General features: G+C 39.7%; 1 protein-coding gene across 2 annotated transcripts in view; it reads left to right on the top strand.

Annotated features, from left to right (window-relative positions):
• Positions 1-19,107, top strand: part of C1H11orf54 (chromosome 1 C11orf54 homolog) — a 41,817-nt gene that overhangs the window by 1,636 nt on the left and 21,074 nt on the right. For both annotated transcript variants that reach the window (XM_063457396.1, XM_063457397.1), the window contains exons 2-5: positions 13,612-13,698; positions 14,222-14,320; positions 18,057-18,130; positions 18,836-18,937. In XM_063457396.1, the coding sequence (XP_063313466.1) occupies positions 13,641-13,698; positions 14,222-14,320; positions 18,057-18,130; positions 18,836-18,937 (333 nt within the window). In that variant the 5' untranslated portion in view covers positions 13,612-13,640. The remainder of the gene's footprint in view (positions 1-13,611; positions 13,699-14,221; positions 14,321-18,056; positions 18,131-18,835; positions 18,938-19,107) is intronic.

Genomic DNA, 19,107 nt, shown 5'->3' with positions numbered 1-19,107 from the left:
TGTGTGTGTATATATATATATATATATATATATATATATAAGTTTTTTTAAATATTTTTATTTATATATAGGTTATATATATATATATATATATATATATAGTGATATATATGTATATAGATATATATTATTTCGTTCTGTGTTTTTTTTATATAAATATATATATTAATATCAAAATACAGTTAGAACGAAATAACACACATCTATATATTTTTTAATTATTTTTTTTAATTATTTTTTTACGTATTTACATATTTTTTTTATATTATATATAAATATATGTATAACAATAATTATATATATATTTAATCAGTATCAGTCTACGTGTAATTTGATATTAAAGGGACACTATAGTCACCTGAACAACTTTATCTTAATGAAGCAGTTTTGGTGTATAGAACATGCCCCTGCAGCCTCACTGCTCAATCCTCTGCCATTTAGGAGTTAAATCCCTTTGTTTATGAACCCTAGTCACACCTCCCTGCATGTGACTTGCACAGCCTTCCATAAACACTTCCTGTAAAGAGAGCCCTATTTAGGCTTTCCTTATTGCAAGTTCTGTTTAATTAAGATTTTCTTATCCCCTGCTATGTTAATAGCTTGCTAGACCCTGCAAGAGCCTCCTGTATGTGATTAAAGTTCAATTTAGAGATTGAGATACAATTATTTAAGGTAAATTACATCTGTTTGAAAGTGAAACCAGTTTTCTTTTCATGCAGGCTCTGTCAATCATAGCCAGGGGAGGTGTGGCTAGGGCTGCATAAACAGAAAAAAAGTGATTTAACTCATAAATGGCAGTGAATTGAGCAATGAAATTGCAAGGGAATGATCTATACACTAATACTGCTAAAGTGATTTAGTTGACGTAAAGTAGCTAAAGTAATTTAGCTGACTATAGTGTTCCTTTAATATATATATATATATATATATTAATAGTAAAATACACCTATATAGTGTACGTGTGTGTATATATATATACTTAGATCATATATATATTATATATATATATATATATATGATCTAAGTATATATTATTATTTTTTTACACTTTTAACATTTATTTTATTTTCAGCCAGCAGGGGGACCACCTGTCATTACAGGCAGTCCCCCTGCTGGCAATACAGAAGCCAGCTATCCCTGCCATGTGATTTTGAGGTCCTCGCAAGGACCTCACTCTCACATGGCTGGGGGGCCCGGAGGAGGAAGATCTGCCGCGGGGGGGGGCTCCCTGGGAGTCCCCCCAACCGCGATCGCCGGCGTGGGAATGCCGGCGACCGGGTAAGTAAGGAAAGAACGGAGGGCGTACTATTTCGCCCGGCGGCGTTTAGAGCCGCCTAGAATAGGACGTAATAGTACGCCCTCCGGTCGTAAGGGGTTAACATTGTATAAATCAAAAATGTTTATACTAACCCGCAGTAACATAACTACTAGTACTTGGAGTAATTATGCTATGAATTTGCAGGTGAGTGTTCTGTTTTAAGTTAACCCACGTCACCTAACATTATTGCACAACATGGTCGCACATGTGATTGAATCCTGAAGGTGTGCCTTTCAATTGAGTCCCAGGGTTTTAGCTAAGGGAGGCACCCTTCTTTGCCAAACTTACAGGGAACTTGCAGCTTCATTATTGATTTTGATTTTGGTACTGATCTTGATAAAGTCCCACAGTTTGGGACGAAACGCGTTGATCTGTGGGCTGCTGGCTGTTCCTTTCTTTCCATTTCCCCTGGGTTTGACGTCCTGTCTTCATCTTTGGCTGAATACCGCGGTCTTTTTTGAAAATACCGACCGCGGTTTCTATCTGCTGGTTGCTGTCTGGGCGGTTGCTGTACCACTCTGCACCTACTTTGTCCATCTTCACGGCTTCACCTCCACTGTGGTCTTTTTTGAAGATCCCGACCGCAGTGTGAGAGAGTTGGAGTTCCCATAACGAGGGTTTATCTGGTTGCTCTTTGATCCGCCCAACATCACCTTTATTCTGCCTACCCAGGGAGGACTTCCGGACAATTACTGTTTTTTTTCATTTTATTTTATTTGATTTCACTTAGTATTATTGTTTCTTGTCTCTTGTCTTTTATTTTTATATATCTCATTTATTCATCTTCTGGTTATATCTACCTCAGGTGGGGGCCCACACCGAGGACAGATATATATTTTTTCCCATTTATTATTACTATTGTGTTTATTGGTATATAATTTTTTTGCTTTTTTTATTTATTTATTTTTTTTTTGTATCCACCCTACCTTCACTTAGTGATCGGACCTCTATATATATATTCTTTATATTGAGGTTATTCCATCTTTTTGGCCATTCAGTGCAGTTAGTTTGTGGATACATTTGGTGTCATTTAATTTATTTATTTATTTATTTTTTGTTATTCTGTTTTATGAGATTTTTGTATTTAATTGTCCGGTTAAGGTATAACAGTGGTGATCGGAATTAGTCCTTTGCTGATTTATTTTTTACTTAATTAATAAATTATTTTTGATAATTTTTATACTATTTATCTAGTTTTATAATCTTAAGCGCACACACCCTATTTTCCATTTCTGAGTATATAACTCATCAAGTCGCTAGAGTGGGTGTGTAGCTGCTACTCTTCTTTTTTATTCATTTACTGATTTATTTGTGGTGTTATCACTGCATGTACCGTTTTCTATAAGTTTTTTTGTTCATTATTGATTTGTTGAAGTTCACCTCCCACACAACACTCGACAACACCAATTTATAACTAATAAAATTCTCCCTTAAAGGGACACAATAGTAACCTGAACAACTTCAGCAAAATGAGGTTGTTCAGGTGAGAACTATAGCTCCCTGCAGCCATTCTCATGTAAACACTGTATTTTCTGAAAATACAGTGTTTACATTGAAAGCTAGGAACACCTCCACTTGCAGTCACTCAGAGTGAACCAGAGGGACTTCTGAGCTGTGCACAGCATCCTGTGATTCAGTGTCTCCTCCCTCTGCATGCAGACACTGAACTTTCCTCATAGATATTCATTGATTCAATTCATCTCTATGAGGAGATGCTGATTGGCCAGGGCTGTGTTTAAATCATGCTAGCTCTGCCCCTGATCTGCCTCCTTGTCAGTCTCAGCCAATCTTATGGGGAAGCACTGTGATTGGATCAGGCTATCACATGTCAGCAGACTGCTTGTTTTTCCTGAGTCTAACAGCATGCAGATTTACAGCTTCTGGCTTGAATACAGTAAGATTTGAGTGGGCCAAGGGGGCGAGAAGGTTGTGTTAACACTATAGGGTCAGGAATACATGTAGTTGCACTGGTGACTATAGTGTCCCTTTAACCACCCCTGACATGCCACTGGTAGGAGATAATGGAAATATGGACATGTTCCAAAACGCTGCCAAAAAATTGGGTCTACTTGCAGAAAGAGACTGTTACCAAGACCTGGTTCAAGCCAGTGGCTATATCTACCCTAGCTGGGCTGGTCTCTAGAAGTGCTTTTCCTCCCAGGCAGGTATCAGCACCTCAGCCTGCCCCATTTCTAGCAGGCAGGTATCGGCCCTCTGACTTCAACTGCTGCTTTCTCAAAGGTACTTGTGGCTCACAAGCCTAGTTTTTGCCATTGTCTTTTCAAAGATGTTTTAGCTCTCAGGATGAGTCAATGCATCTCTATGAGGAGGTGCTGATTGGTGCAGCGGTTTGCCTATAGGAATGCATTTGATTGGCTGAGCTCATCAAGAGTGATGATCTCAGCCATGGAGACTGGGCCTGTATTTGCAAGACCAGCGTGATGAGGGAGAAAAGGTAAGTAAATTCCCCTTTTTATTGTAAAACTGAGAGGGATCGGTCACTTTAGCACTAAAGTGTCAGGAATACATGTTTGTATTCCTGACACTATAGTGCACATTTAAGAATTTAACCCCTTAAGGACGGTGGGCGTTCTAGGCTGTCCTTTTTGGGGCAGACTTAAACGCCGTTGGGCGGCATAGAACGTCCCCGCCATACCTCGGCGGTCACGATCCTGGGGTCTGCCTAGTAACTCAGGCAGGACCCCTTTTGCCCGATCCAGCCACCCCCAATTGCCATGTGATTGCGGGGTCCTTGCGATCACATGGCTGGAATAGCTGGCTTAGGCAGTGCCTGCAGGGGGCCTGCCTGAGCTCTCAGGCAGTCCCCCTAATGCCTGCAAAAAAGTTTATAAAGTTAATAGAAAGTTTAATAAAGTGAATAAAAATACTTGGATCTCATATAAATATATATTTTTATATATTCATATAAATATATACTTTTTAGGACATCATAAAACCTGTACATGGGGGGGGGGAGGAGTACTGTTTTACTTGGGAGACTTTGCTGAACACGAATATTAGCGTTTAAAAACAGTAAAATATATCACGATATGGTTGGTAAAAATTTATTTTTTTGCACTTTTCACACACACACAGACAGTCCTTCCACTGACAATATAATTGTTGTGATACATTTTACTATTTTGAAACACTAATATGTGTTCGGCGAAGTCTCCCGAGTGTAACAGTAAACCCCATGTACAGGTTTTATGGTGTTTTCAAAAGTTACTGAGTCAAATATAAGTCATGAGTTTACTTTTTTCACATTGAAATTTGCCTGATTCATTATGTTGCTTTTGAGACCGTATGGTAGACCAGGAATGAGAATTACCTTAATTATTGCATACCATTTGCAAAAGTAGACAACCCAAGGTATTGCAAATAGGGTATGTCCAGTCTTTTTTAGTAGCCACTTAGTCACAAACACTGGCCAAAATTAGCATTCAATTTAGTTTTTTCGCATTTTTCACACATAAACAAATATGAACGCTACCTTTGGCCTGTGTTTGTGACTATGTGGCTACTAGAAAAGATTGGATTTACCCCATTTGTAATACCTTGGGTTGTCTACTTTTGCAAATGCTATGCCATCATGGGGGTAATTTTCATTCCTGGCCTACCATGTGTTCTCAAAGGCAACATAACCAGTCTGGCAAATTTCAATGTGTATAAACTGAAAACTGTAATGTGCTATATTTGACCCTGTAACTTTCCAAAACACCATAAAACCTGTACATTCCCCCAATATTGTTTTAACCGTGAGACATCGCTGAAGACAAATATGTGTACTTTATTGCAGTAACAGCTAACAGTATTGTGACATTCACAGTTAAAATGCAATGCAGAACTAAAAAAATAACTACCGTATATACTCGAGTATAAGCCGAGTTTTTCAGCAAATTTTTTGTGCTGAAAAACCCCAACTCGGCTTATACTCGAGTCAATAGTCTGTATTATGGCAATTTACATTGCCATAATACAGACTGGGGGCTGTGGGGGCTGGCAGAGATGTTACTTACCTGTCCTGCAGCTCCTGTCAGCTCCCTCCTCCTCCGCGCCGTTCGTTCAGCACCTCGGTCAGCTCCCAGTGTAAATCTCGCGAGAGCCGCGGCTCTCGCGAGACTTAGAGTGTGAGCTGACAGAAGAGCTGACCGGACGGCGCGGAGGAGGAGGGAGCTGACAGGAGCTGCAGGACAGGTAAGTAACATCTCTGCCAGCCCCCCTCTCCCCCCCACTGAACTGCCAATGCTGGACCACCAGGGAAGGAGAGCCCCCCTCCCTGCCATATATCAAGCAGGGAGGGGGGACGAAAAAAAAATATAATAATACAAAAATTAATAATAATGAAATTAAATAAAAAATAATAAATAATAAAAAAAAATTAAAATACATTTAAAAAAAAAATAAAAAATTGCCCACCCCCCACCAAGGCTATGCAACACATATATACACACACACACACACACACACTGCACACATACACACACACTGCACTCTTATACACACACGCTGCACTCTTACACACACGCTGCACTCTTACACACACGCTGCACTCTTACACACACGCTGCACTCTTACACACACGCTGCACTCTTACACACACGCTGCACTCTTACACACACGCTGCACTCTTACACACACGCTGCACTCTTACACACACGCTGCACTCTTACACACACGCTGCACTCTTACACACACGCTGCACTCTTACACACACGCTGCACTCTTACACACACGCTGCACTCTTACACACACGCTGCACTCTTACACACACGCTGCACTCTTACACACACGCTGCACTCTTACACACACGCTGCACTCTTACACACACGCTGCACTCTTACACACACGCTGCACTCTTACACACACGCTGCACTCTTACACACACGCTGCACTCTTACACACACGCTGCACTCTTACACACACGCTGCACTCTTACACACCTGCTGCACTCTTACACACCTGCTGCACTCTTACACACACGCTGCACTCTTACACACACGCTGCACTCTTACACACACGCTGCACTCTTACACACACGCTGCATTCATTATACACACACTGTAAATAAATATTCAATTAATATATTTTTTTTAGGATCTAATTTTATTTAGAAATTTACCAGTAGCTGCTGCATTTCCCACCCTAGTCTTATACTCGAGTCAATACGTTTTCCCATTTTTTTGGGGTAAAATTAGGGGCCTCGGCTTATATTCGGGTCGGCTTATACTCGAGTATATACGGTACATTTCTTTTTTCTCACATTTTCTTTATATTATATTCCTATTTAATTATGCTTAATATACACATATTTGATGTGACACGAATGCCCTGTTTCTCCTGAACAAAATGATATATGTGTGGGTACACATAATATGAAAGAGGTGACTTACGCCTGAACAGACTTATAGCGCAAATTCAAGGTTTTGTTTACGTTTTGATTTGATCACAACTTGTACAATTGGCTCCATCCTTACGGGGTTACGAAGGTTTTGATTTTAATAAGCTTTTGGAAGTCATTCTAAACTTTCTAAATTATTTATCTACAAATGTCACCATTCAAGTCTATAGGAACAATTTGTAGATACATTTTTTGGGAAAGGAAACACCTTTTCTTAATTTTGCTTTTTCAGTTGTTTAGTAGATAACTCTCTTATTTCCGAACTCTATCAAAACAAATGGATCCAAAACAATTTGTTACAGAATAGTTCGTTTTCATTTAATTTTGAGTTGATTCATAAATTTGGATAAATTAAGATGAAATTTGGGACAAAACAAACTTCACGTCTAGTCTAAAGGCAACAATGTTGGCACTAAAGGTGATTTGTTTAATATCTCTTTGCACCAAAGACACTATTGTTTAGTATAATAATAGGGGTCCAGGCACTCCTTGGTTCAAGACAGGCACTTTATTGAGAACCAACCACAACAGCAACGTTTCAACCCCAAAAGGTCTTTGTCAAGCTTGACAAAGACCTTTTGGGGTCGAAACGTTGCTGTTGTGGTTCTCAATAAAGTGCCTGTCTTGAACCAAGGAGTGCCTGGATCCGTATTATTTTACTAATGTCTGGAAATCAGGTGTTTGATTCCGGCTCAGCAAGCACCCTGGCTCAGATTTGTGGGAGTGAGTGCAGTTCCACATATACTATTCAACTATTGTTTGGTATGTCTCAGTATGTTTTGTGTAGTAAATCTATAAAAATCCCTAAAATGGAATCTCAGATATAACAATATTTTAAACTATTACATATATTTAGCCTCCTAATCCTACGATTCACTGATCATTGCATAGTAAATAAACTTATTTGCATGAACAGTCCTTTTATTCTTTAACCCCTTCCCGACCGGTGACGGAAATTTTCCGTCAACCTTGTCCTTCAGTTAAGGACCGTTGACGGAAAATTTCCGTCATTTACTAAAGTTAACCCCTGATCGCGGCGATCGCGGGGTTAACGATGCTCCGGTCTGCCTCTGTATTAGAGGCAGACCGGGAGCACCCGATCGGGCTGCCCCAGCTCATGTGCCCGCTCTGACAGCATGTCAGAGCGAGCACATGTGCTCAATGTACTTACCTTCCGCCTCCCTGCACTTCCGGGTTCTGTGTGAAGTGCAGGGAGATGGATCTTCACCGATCCTGCCCCCTGGTGGGAAAAAAAAAAATAAAGTTAAATCCCACCCCCCCTTTCCCCTGTTTTAATAAAATTAACCCCTTCCCTGCCAATTGATCACTGACTACAGTGATCAATTGGCAGGGTATACATTTTAATGTCATCTGATTTTTTTTTTTTTTTAACTCCCTGAGGGTTAATTATTATTTTTTTTTAACCCTCAGGGGTTAAATGTATTGTATTAATGAATTTAAATATTTAAAAAAATATATATTTAGCTAGCTGGGATGGGTGGAAGTTAGTGGGGAATTGGGGAATTTGGTGTTAGGCTAACTAGGGGTTAATGTTAAATTTTTTTAAAAAAAATAAGCTTTAGAAAGGTAAAATTTTTTTTTTTTAACTGTTTTAGTAACGTTTAAGTAAAAAAAAAAAATACCACCCCCCTTTACCCAGTCTAAATAAAAATTAACCCCTTCCCTGCCAGTTGATCACTGCCTACAGTGATCAACATATAGATCGCAGTATTATACTGTGATCTAATTTTTTTTTAACCCCTGAGGATTAACTTTTTTTTTTTTTAACCCTCAGGGGTTCAAATTATTTAATTAATTCATTTAAATATTTTATAATTATATATTTTGCTAGCTGGGGTGGGTGGGAGTTATGGGAAAATGGGGAATTTACTGTTAGTGCTGCTTACTGCTAGTTAGGGGTTAACGGTAAAAGAAAAGTTTAGAAAAAAATTTAAGTGTAAAAAAAGTTAAGAAAATGTAAAACATTTAATAAGTAAAAAAAAAGTTTAAAAACGGGTTTTACAAAGTAAAAAAAGTTTTACAAAGTAAAAAAAAAACATAAAAAAATGCTCATTACCACTACACTTGGTACAAGCTAGCGGAAAAAATATCCCACGCTAAGGTTCAAAATATGCCTTTTGAATTGCCCTGGGATGTCTTCTTTAAGAAATGGTATGCCTTTATGGGGTAATTGGATTATATAGCCTTGTAAAATACTCTAAAATGGGACATGGACACAGCATAAAAATTCAAAGTTTGAAAAAAACTGGAATGGCTGTGTCTCAAATGTGCCCCTTCAATGTCCACATATACCTGGCAAAGGTACATACGGGGATATTGCTGTACTCAGCCGACATAGTTGAGCAACATATGAAGTATTATACAGTCTGGGTACACATAAGGTTTGAAAAATATACTGCGCAAACTCACTTTGTGTGTCAAAAAGGCAGAAAAAATGCGTTTTACCACTACACTTGGCACAAGCTAGCGGAAAAATTATCCCACGCTAAGGTTCACAATATTATTATTATTATTATTGCAATTTATATAGCGCCAACAGATTCCGTAGCGCTTTACAATATTATGAGAAGGGATTTAACTATAAATAGGACAATTACAAATAAACTTACAGGAACAATAGGTTTAAGAGGACCCTGCTCGATCGAGCTTACATTCTATAGGAGGTGGGTGTAAAACACATTAGGACAGGAATTTGCAATCAAATAAGGTGGACTGCCCTTTAGGAGAGGGCAAGAGACAGGTATGTGAGGTAAGGGTTAGTCTTGGAGGCCATATGCTTTCCTAAAGAGATGGGTTTTAAGGCACTTCTTAAAAGATGCAAGACTAGGGGAGAGTCTGATGGCGGTAGGCAGGCTATTCCATAGGAAGGGAGCCGCCCGCGAGAAGTCCTGCAAGCACGAGTTGGCCGTACGAGTGCGGACAACGGACAGGAGGTGGTCACGGGCAGAGCGGAGAGACCGAGAAGGGACATACCTATGGATCTGTGAGGAGATATAAGAGGGGCTAGAGTTGTTCAGTGCTTTATAGGTGTGAGTTAGTACCTTGAATTGACTCCTATAGCATACAGGAAGCCAATGTAAGGACTGGCAGAGGGGTGAGGTGTGAGAGAAACGGCTAGAGAGGAAAATCAGTCTAGCAGCAGCGTTCATTACGGACTAGAGGGGTGCAGTACGGCTTTTGGGAAGACCAATCTGGAGAGGGTTACAGTAATCCATGCGGGAAATTACCAGAGCATGGACAAGCTCCTTGGTAGTATCTGGTGCAAGAAAGGGGCGGATGCGGGCTATGTTTTTAAGATGGAATCTACAGGATTTGGCAACATGCTGGATGTGAGGCTCAAAAGTGAGACCAGAGTCAAGTATGACGCCAAGACAGCGTGCTTGCAAAGATGGACTGATGTTGGTACCACAAACTTGAAGGGAGAGTGAAAGAGGAGGATCAGTATTAGGAGGAGGAAAGACAAGGAGCTCAGTTTTTGAGAGATTGAGTTTCAGAAAGCGGGAGGACATCCAGTCAGAGATGGAAGAAAGGCAAGCAGTGACACGTTGCAGGACGGCAGGGGAGAGGTCCGGGGAGGAGAGATATAGCTGGGTGTCATCAGCGTACAGGTGGTAGTGGAATCCAAAAGAGGTAATAAGTTTGCCAAGAGAGGCAGTATAAAGAGAAAATAGAAGGGGACCAAGGACGGAGCCTTGGGGGACTCCAACCGAGACAGGGCGAGGGGAGGAGGTATCATTAGAAAAGGAGACACTGAATGAGCGTTGGGAGAGATAAGAGGAAAACCACGAGAGGACAGAGTCACAGAGACCAAGCGATTGAAGAGTTTGAAGAAGGAGAGCATGATCAACGGTGTCAAAGGCCGCTGAGAGGTCAAGAAGAATTAGTATGGAGTAGTGGCCTTTGGATTTAGCTGCGATTAGGTCGTTAGTGACTTTAATAAGGGCAGTCTCTGTAGAGTGGAGAGGGCGGAAGCCAGATTGAAGGGGGTCAAGGAGAGAGTTGGAATTGAGGAAATGAGACACACGGGTAAAGACAAGCCTTTCCAGAAGCTTTGAGGAAAAAGGGAGCAGGGATATGGGACGGTAGTTAGAGAGGGTGGATGAGTCGAGGGATGGTTTTTTTAGTATAGGTACTACAGTGGCATGTTTAAGGTCAGCAGGGACGATGCCAGAAGAGAGCGAGCAGTTGAAGATGTGTGTTAAAGAAGGCACGAGACAAGTGGAGAGAGATCTGATAAGGTGAGATGGGACAGGATCGAGCGGCAAGTGGTGGGGCGAGAGGAGCAAAGAAGAGCAGCCACCTCTTGGTCAGTAGCTGGGGAGAATGTCTGAAGGGTAGGAAAGGCATGATCTATGTGTGATTGAGAAACAGAAAGGCAAGGAGGGGAGAATTCTTTCCTTAGCTGTTCAATCTTGTCAGTGAAGTAACATGCAAAGTTATCAGATGTAAGGTTAGTTTTGGGGGTGGCCACAGCAGGGCGAAGAAGAGAATTAAAGGTGTCAAAGAGACGCCTGGGGTTGCGGGAACATGAACTAATGAGAGAGGAAAAATAGGACTGTTTGGCAAGGGCAAGGGCTGCACTGTATGAACACAATATGAATCTATAATGGAGAAAGTCTGATTGGGTACGAGACTTCCTCCAGGAGCGTTCAGCACAACGGGAGCATCTTTGCAGGTAGCGCGTTGATTTAGTATGCCATGGTTGGGGGCGGGTCCTCCTTGAGGTGCTGGTTTGGAGTGGCGCTGCCGTGTTCAAGGCAGATGTAAGAGTAGAGTTATATATGGAGATGGCCAGTGAAGGACAGGAGAGGGAAGGGATGGACAGCAGTTGTGAATCAATGTCAGCTGAATTGCCTTTTGAAATGCCTTTTGAATTGCCCTGGGATGTCTTCTTTAAGAAATGGTATGCATTTATGGGGTAATTTCATTATATAGCCTTGTAAAATACTCTAGAATGGAACATGGACACAGCGTAAAAATTCAAAGTTTGAAAAAAACTGGAATGGCTGTGTCTCAAATGTGCCCCTTCAATGTCCACATATACCTGGCAAAGGTACATACGGGGGTATTGCTGTACTCAGCCGACATAATAAATGGTATGCCTTTATAGTGTAGTTGTAATATGTAGCCTGCTCAAGTGCTCCAAAGTGGGACACAGGCGCATCAAAACCCTCTATGAAAATTCACACTTAAAAAACTTAACTTGTTATGTCTCTTTTACAGCAGTGTAACTTCACAAAATAGTGTCTAGGTCATACATTGGGCATATTGTTTTACTCAGAAGGCTTAGCTGAGCATAATTTTGGGGTTTTGAACTTAGTGGCACATATGAAATGTACAAAATGCCCAGCAAAAATCTAATCCATATGTAAAAAATGCCCAAAATTATATTTTACCACATACTTTGGCATATATTGGTGAAAAAATGGGGGCATGTTAAAGCACAATATGCACCATATGAGATACCCTGAGGTGTCTACTTTTACAAATGGTAGGCCTTTGTGAGGTTTTTTTGAACAGTCAAACTGCTATAATACCCCAAATTGAAGCATAGGCCCATTAAATCCGCCTCTCAAAATTCTACTGTAAATGTTGAAACGGACAGGTCTCCTATATGGCACTGTAGCTTCATGAAATAGTGCCAAAGACATACAATGGGTGTACCGTTGTACTCAGCAGAAGTAACTGAACACATAATAAAACCTTGTACAGGAATAGCACACACCAACTTTACAAAATACACATGAGAAGTTCTTTGTTATAGGTTTGTGTGTCAAAACCCCCAAAATACTAAATTTTGCTCCAATATTTAGCAGAGATTGGCGGTGAAATGGCTGCTTAGAAAGTGTCAAAACAACCTTAGGACAATAGCCTGTTATATCTACTTTATATAAATATATACTTTTGTGTGGCAATTTTGTTTTCTTTTATGGCTATTAAGCTTACAAGACAAACATACCAAATTCTAAAATCGCTCCATATTAAAAGTTTATTTTACTCCTTGTGCTTTGTGACCTGTAACTACCAAAAAAAAAAACTGAAAATCCCAGACACATTATATATTCTGTAAATCAGAACAACTAAATGAATATATTTTTAATTACTTTCTTTAACCTGCACTAATTAGGCACACATTATTATTGCAAAAACAAATTTTTTCTTTTTTTTTTCATTTTTCTGTATTTTTTAATAATAAATAAGCATTTATATATATATATATATATATATATATATATATATATATATATATATATATATATTACATCAAATTAACCCCTTAAGGACCAAACTTCTGGAATAAAAGGGAATCATGACATGTCACACATGTAATGTGTCCTTAAGGGGTTAAAGCCCTTTCTGTCCTCTAAAAAACAGTATATAATATGCGTCGGTGCAATAAACGAGAGAGATGCAAATTAAAGTTGAACGCATACAGCAAGAAAAGGCAAAAATTGCTTGTCATTAAGCGTAAGACAAGCTTCTGAAGCTGTGTCCTTAAGGGGTTAATGTTGTTTTATAGATTATAGGTCTGTATAAATATTTATCCTCTCTGTTAGTACTGATATCTCTTATCTGCATGAGGAAGAGTAATGTCAAATGAAAACCTCACAAGCTTATTAGGAGTGTGGTGACTGACCAAAGTAAAGCGCTCCTTTTATTTTTTTTCTTTCCGCTTCTTGCTTCAGATTTTAATGTTTTTTTAACTTTGTGTCTTGTATATAAATGTACTTCATAGAAACCAACATCTCTCCCTTTAATCATTAAAAAAAAACAAAAAAAAAAACTGTATTTATTCACAGCTGCCTGCATGCAACCCACTGCACTTTGGTCTTGGCTGGAATTTTTAATTTATTTATTTTTGTTAATCTAGTTTTCCTGTTTACACATTGCTGACCAAAAATGGCAGAAACTGAATCCTGTGCACTTCATGTCCCAGCTTTGGAGGACATCTCAGAGGGTAAGAAGACTATCAAAAAGACAAATAGGTTGCACTTCTCCTTTTGTTTGAAATTTGTAAAAAAAATGTATCAGTCCTCTAAGTTAGTAAAGAACTCTAGTGATTGGGGCTCTGAAATAATAATTGTTTATATTATAATTGTAAATGCTGCATGCATTTAACATTACTAAGAGGAGATGACACCTTACAGCTCCATTTTGCCTGTTGTTGTGATTACATATATTATGGTCAAGAAATTGTTTATATAATGCCTTAAAAAAGGTGTTGTCATCCCACATCCTAGATTGTCCATTTAAGTTCTCAAAGAAATATATTCAGTAGTACTTTATTATAATCTATTGGTGGCTTTAATTTTTTTTTCCACACCACATTGCAACACCGTGAAAGTATGCTAAAATGCATATTGCTTAACGTTTGTTAAATTATCTTAAATTGACTGGTAAAGATTACTCTTTTTTTTTATTTTTTTTATTGATGTTAAAAAGTTGACTCTCTTTATATTTCTTACTTGGCATGTTATCAGTCTTTAAAGTTGGATTACAGAAGAATTATGCAGAAGTCCATGTCAGAATAGTGGACTGCCCTGATCTAACACAAACACCTTTTTGTTTTCCTGTGAAAGGTAATATTCTTTAATTTCATTATATTACAAATATTTTTTTATTTTTAGCTCACAAAGAAACTTTAAATCTTAATAAAAATATTTATTTTAAAGCGTATCGATCACCGTCCAACTTATACCGATTCCTCTACTCTTCTTCTCTATGATTCTTTTCTTCCTTTCTGATATTCTTTTCTGACAAAATAAGTAGGGGCTACTTCGACTTCCTCCACTTGACAAATCTTGACTAGTGGTGGAGCCTAATGCAAACTCCACTTCTTTTGTCATGCTCTATTTTTCTCTTAATACTCAACTGCTTAATACTCCTCTCCTAATACTCAGACTATCTCTTACCTCTATTCTTGAGATGCTCCCTTGTCTTCATCTGAGCGTGTTACAGTGGTTTTAGCTTCTGGGTGCTGGACATGCACGGACAGAGTTTACATTGTGTGTGCAAATGAAGGCAGTGCTTATATGTCACTGCCAGACTCCAGAATATGGGTGCCTGGTGAGAGATGTGTTGCCCAAATTGAGGGAAACAGAAAGGTGAGTGAAAGCTGGATGAATGGAACAAAAAAAAAAAATGTAAGGACATTACAGAGCAGCTGCTTAAAACGCTAGCTTCTAACTCTAACAGTATAACATGTAATAGCAACATATTACTGAGCCTTAGGATGGCCGGGCTTAAATCAGTGCCTATAGTAGATGAAAATCAGATCGTATATGTCCTCCTTTGTTTCATTTTAGAAACTGCTAATTAATATTTCAGATACCCCCCAAGGGAAACATGCAAAGTAAGCAAAACATATGTCTTCTTTCTTTTCAGGTTATATTTATTATTTTTATTGGTGTTCAGTTAAATTTATGATATTGACAGGCAATAGTGTTTGAGGGTCATCTTACAAGATGTGCTAGTGTTGCAAGAATAATAGTCATTCAAATTAAGCTATTTGGGGGCATGCAAAAAAACGTGTTCACAAATGTGGATTTGAGGAAGTCTGAGCTTAATGTGTCTTATATACATTGAATAATATATACAGTATATATCTATCAATGTTTTAGTTTTTTCCCGGTACAGAAAAACCTGGGTATTACATGCTAAAGATTCTTAGTGAATTTGGCAGTGGAGCCCGGTGTCCCTTGGAGAAGAAATACTGAAAATATGTGGGAATTGCATCAATGTTTTGCAGATGTTTTATACAAGCCAAGAAACTCCGCATGGAGCTGAGTGCCTGTCATGATATCCATGTAGAGATTGCACAGGTCCCCCCTAAACACTACAACACAAGTATTTACGTCATTCTCTTGTAAAACTTGCCTTCAGGCATGTCTAGTTCATGTACAACCATATCCTTTTTAGATTCACTATATATTAAAGTGTCAATTTTTATAAAGTCATGGTAATTTTAAAAAAAAAGTTTGTTTTGTAGCTAATCTAATCAAAGTAAAAACATAGAAAGGGAAGCAGCACCTTCGTCAATGTACTGAAATCCAATTAAATATGGAACAATATGAAAAATAAAAGGACAATAAAATGGAATATAGTGTAGTATTTTTCGCTGCGGGTGATTATGAATGAGAGGAAATACACATACAATCTTCTGGAGCTTAAAATCCGCTTTAGATATATGCGCTTGGATTTGAGGACGTTACTGAAGGTGCTTCTTCCCTGCATTCCCTTTCTATATCTACCTACAGCCAGAAGGAAGAAAGTCTGGATAAAAGGGATGATATTTCTAGCACTTGCTCAGTATGTAACGTCCCAAACCAAAGTAAAAACTCAGATGATTGGGGGGGCGGGGCCTGACTGCCATGACGGAGAGACGTGTTAAGCACGAGCTCCTCTCCTATGCTGGCAGTTTATGCGAGTTTTAGCGACACTGAATCTGATCTCAGCCGTGCCCAGCGACTTAACTGACCTCTGCACATGCTGAAGTACTCTGTGGGATTTGAAAAACTGGCTGGAGCTCATCTGCTTCAAGACTTGCACAATGCGGCCTAGAGGGCACCGGCTGGGGGAAGTGTCCGATCTCCCAGACTGGGGCTGCTTGACCGCTGTCAGCGACATACAGGTGCCCCGGTACCCCCCCTTTGGACCGGCGGGGGTGATCCCGGTCTACCCCTGGGTGGCTTTACTGACCCACTGAGGGCTGGAGGTGCAGCCACAGAAACTGAGGAGCAAGTGAATGACTCCCCTAATATGGCAGACGCCACGAGGCATCCCGACATCTTGGAGGAAAACCTTGATATAAGGTCCGGGCTGGATAGGATATTCCACACTTTCTGGCAGAAACTGGAGGTGAGGTGGCGCCAAGCCGCCATGCAGCAGCCGAACAGCCACTCACCCCGACAGCCGATACCTCACACGCAGCAGAAGACCACGTCTCCAACGCAGAAGAGGGCCCCAAAATGGTGGTGCGGCAGAAGACACTCAGCGCTTCAAAGCAAATTGGCACGTAAGAGAGCACAGTCCCGTACAAGCGCTGGGACTCTTACAATGTCCAAGACCCGACAGCCGCATTTTAAAGCTAGACCAAGCGGGGAGCCTGTGGAGCAGCGAGGATCACCAACCCTGCCCTTTGCATGGAGCAGCATGTTCCCACGCAGCAGAAGGCCGAAGCTGACAGGGCCTCGTGCTGGACCAACCATCTGGCCCCGCCGACGCGCATCCACATGGCAACCCAGTATAGGTGACCCATATGGGAGCAGAACACGCTGCCGGAGAGAGTCAGCTTGGAAAAGTCTGCAGCGGGAGGAGTGGAATTCAGGAGACTTCGTGGCTGTGGTCGGCAAGGACGTACACCCTGAAGAGGCAACGCAAAATAGCAGCTGTATCTTACCGCAGCCCAGCAGAACGCTGCACACAGGTGTCGCTGAAGCTCCATCTACAGGCGTCTGATGAGTACATCTCAGCACAGAGCAACTCTCCCCTGCAGCCATGAACTCTAATATTACAAAGTCACTTTATTACTGCAGGGAAAGGCCAGCTGTAGCCTCTATACCTTCTAACACCAGGGGCACCCAGTAGAAGTAGAAATGGCATTACTAAACCCACTAGTATTGCTTAGCATGTTTATACTTATAATCCTCCTATGATTGCATATGCCTGAACCTAGCTAGCTTCACTGCACAATTGACAGTGTAGTCCTGTTTAAATTTCTATGCCTAATCTAGATAATGAGTACATGTCAAAATGCATAGCTGTCATATACTCTTTACTTATGTAACTCTCGCTCACCCTACTGTGGGTCTGGACAGCCTGTTTATGTCCAAGCTCCATGCTGTCGACACACTGACATTTACCTACGCTTATTTATACTACTTGTTTATATCTTGAGTCACTAAATATCAGACAAATGTGAAAAAACAAAACAAAAAAAACTTAGATTATTGGGAGATTCCCTCCCCTCCCCTCCCAAGTTTGGTTATTTTGATTAAACTTTAAATTCACTCTGGATTTATATAGGTTTACACTTTAGTCAATCAACTTAATAATCATGCACATGCATCTACACACAAAATATATAGCCAACAGATTTTGTTTTTGACACCTGAAATATGTTTCTGGTTTGGTATGAGTATCACAGAAAATTTCCAAATCTAGTTCCCAGTATACTTTGGTGTGTTCCTTCCCTATTGCAATTTTATTTCAGTAGAGAAGGAATTGATTTTGTTTGAATTGATGTAGCAGTTTATAATGCTTCTACAAAACTTTTTTTGTGTTTGGCTTTATGGATTTTAACTGTTATGTTTTTAGGAATCTGTGGGAAGTCCAGAATTGCAGATGTAGGTGGCGTTCCATATTTGCTGCCAACTGTGCGCCTCGATAAAGTATGTGTTACAGAAGAATATGTCCTATTATTGTTGTGATTTATCTGTTAATGCAGAAATACCCTTGGATTTAGTCACCAAACTAGGAATTGTGATGATTTTCAGAAAGGAATTACACATTTTAGAGATAAATAGCTGAAAAAAAGCTAAATTAGATACTTTCTGTTCAAATGTTTGGTCTGCAATTTTCAGTTTTCTTGTATATTCTTCTAACTTTTTAGTTTAGTGAAAAAAAACTGCTTCCCTTAGCAAATAAATAGTTATGGGTAACTGTATACACATAAATAGATTAAAATCAATTTTCTTATAGTTATCCAACCAGTATGTTTACATGGACATCATCCTAATAATAGCCATGCCAACATACTGCCAACTGGCCAGAGTTTTGAAATAAAGAAGCTATATTGTCAATTAAGGGCAAACAAATAAAACATCCATGAAATAAACACTATGTGTATCTGGAATACATAGCTGTCACTTGTATTGTAGATGTATTGGTATTGAAAAAATAGTTGACAGGGATTTTGGGAACTGGCCATGAACACACACGTACCCATATGGGAAACATGGTAGACAACTGCTGTCTGCCATTTAGAACAAATCGGATCTGTTTGATATGGTCAGGAGCAGTTTGACATGAAGTGATTAGTTGGATATGAAGACTGCCAAAGTTATTAAAACTTACAGATCAATATTTTATTACAGATTTACAATGTTAATACAGTGGCTAAGAAGATCAACCTTCCTGGTGCCTACATGTTAGGAGCTGGAGCAGCTTCCCACAGAACCTTAGGAATTAATGCTGAGGTTAGTGAATGATGCTACTATATGGCTATTGTAATAATAACTGGGTAGACTGGTCCACAACTTGGTATCTAGACCTGTCCTGCTAAGTCATCCTTCCCTTCTCCAGTGGTACCAGGGACCACCACCATGATTCTTCAGGGTAGGGTTTTGCCCTCTACCCACTGGACAAG

Source organism: Pelobates fuscus, chromosome 1 (assembly GCF_036172605.1).
Source record: "Pelobates fuscus isolate aPelFus1 chromosome 1, aPelFus1.pri, whole genome shotgun sequence".
Taxonomy (NCBI): domain Eukaryota; kingdom Metazoa; phylum Chordata; class Amphibia; order Anura; family Pelobatidae; genus Pelobates; species Pelobates fuscus.
The sequence above is the reverse complement of the archived record's forward strand: the minus strand, read 5'-3'. Positions and strand labels throughout refer to the sequence as shown.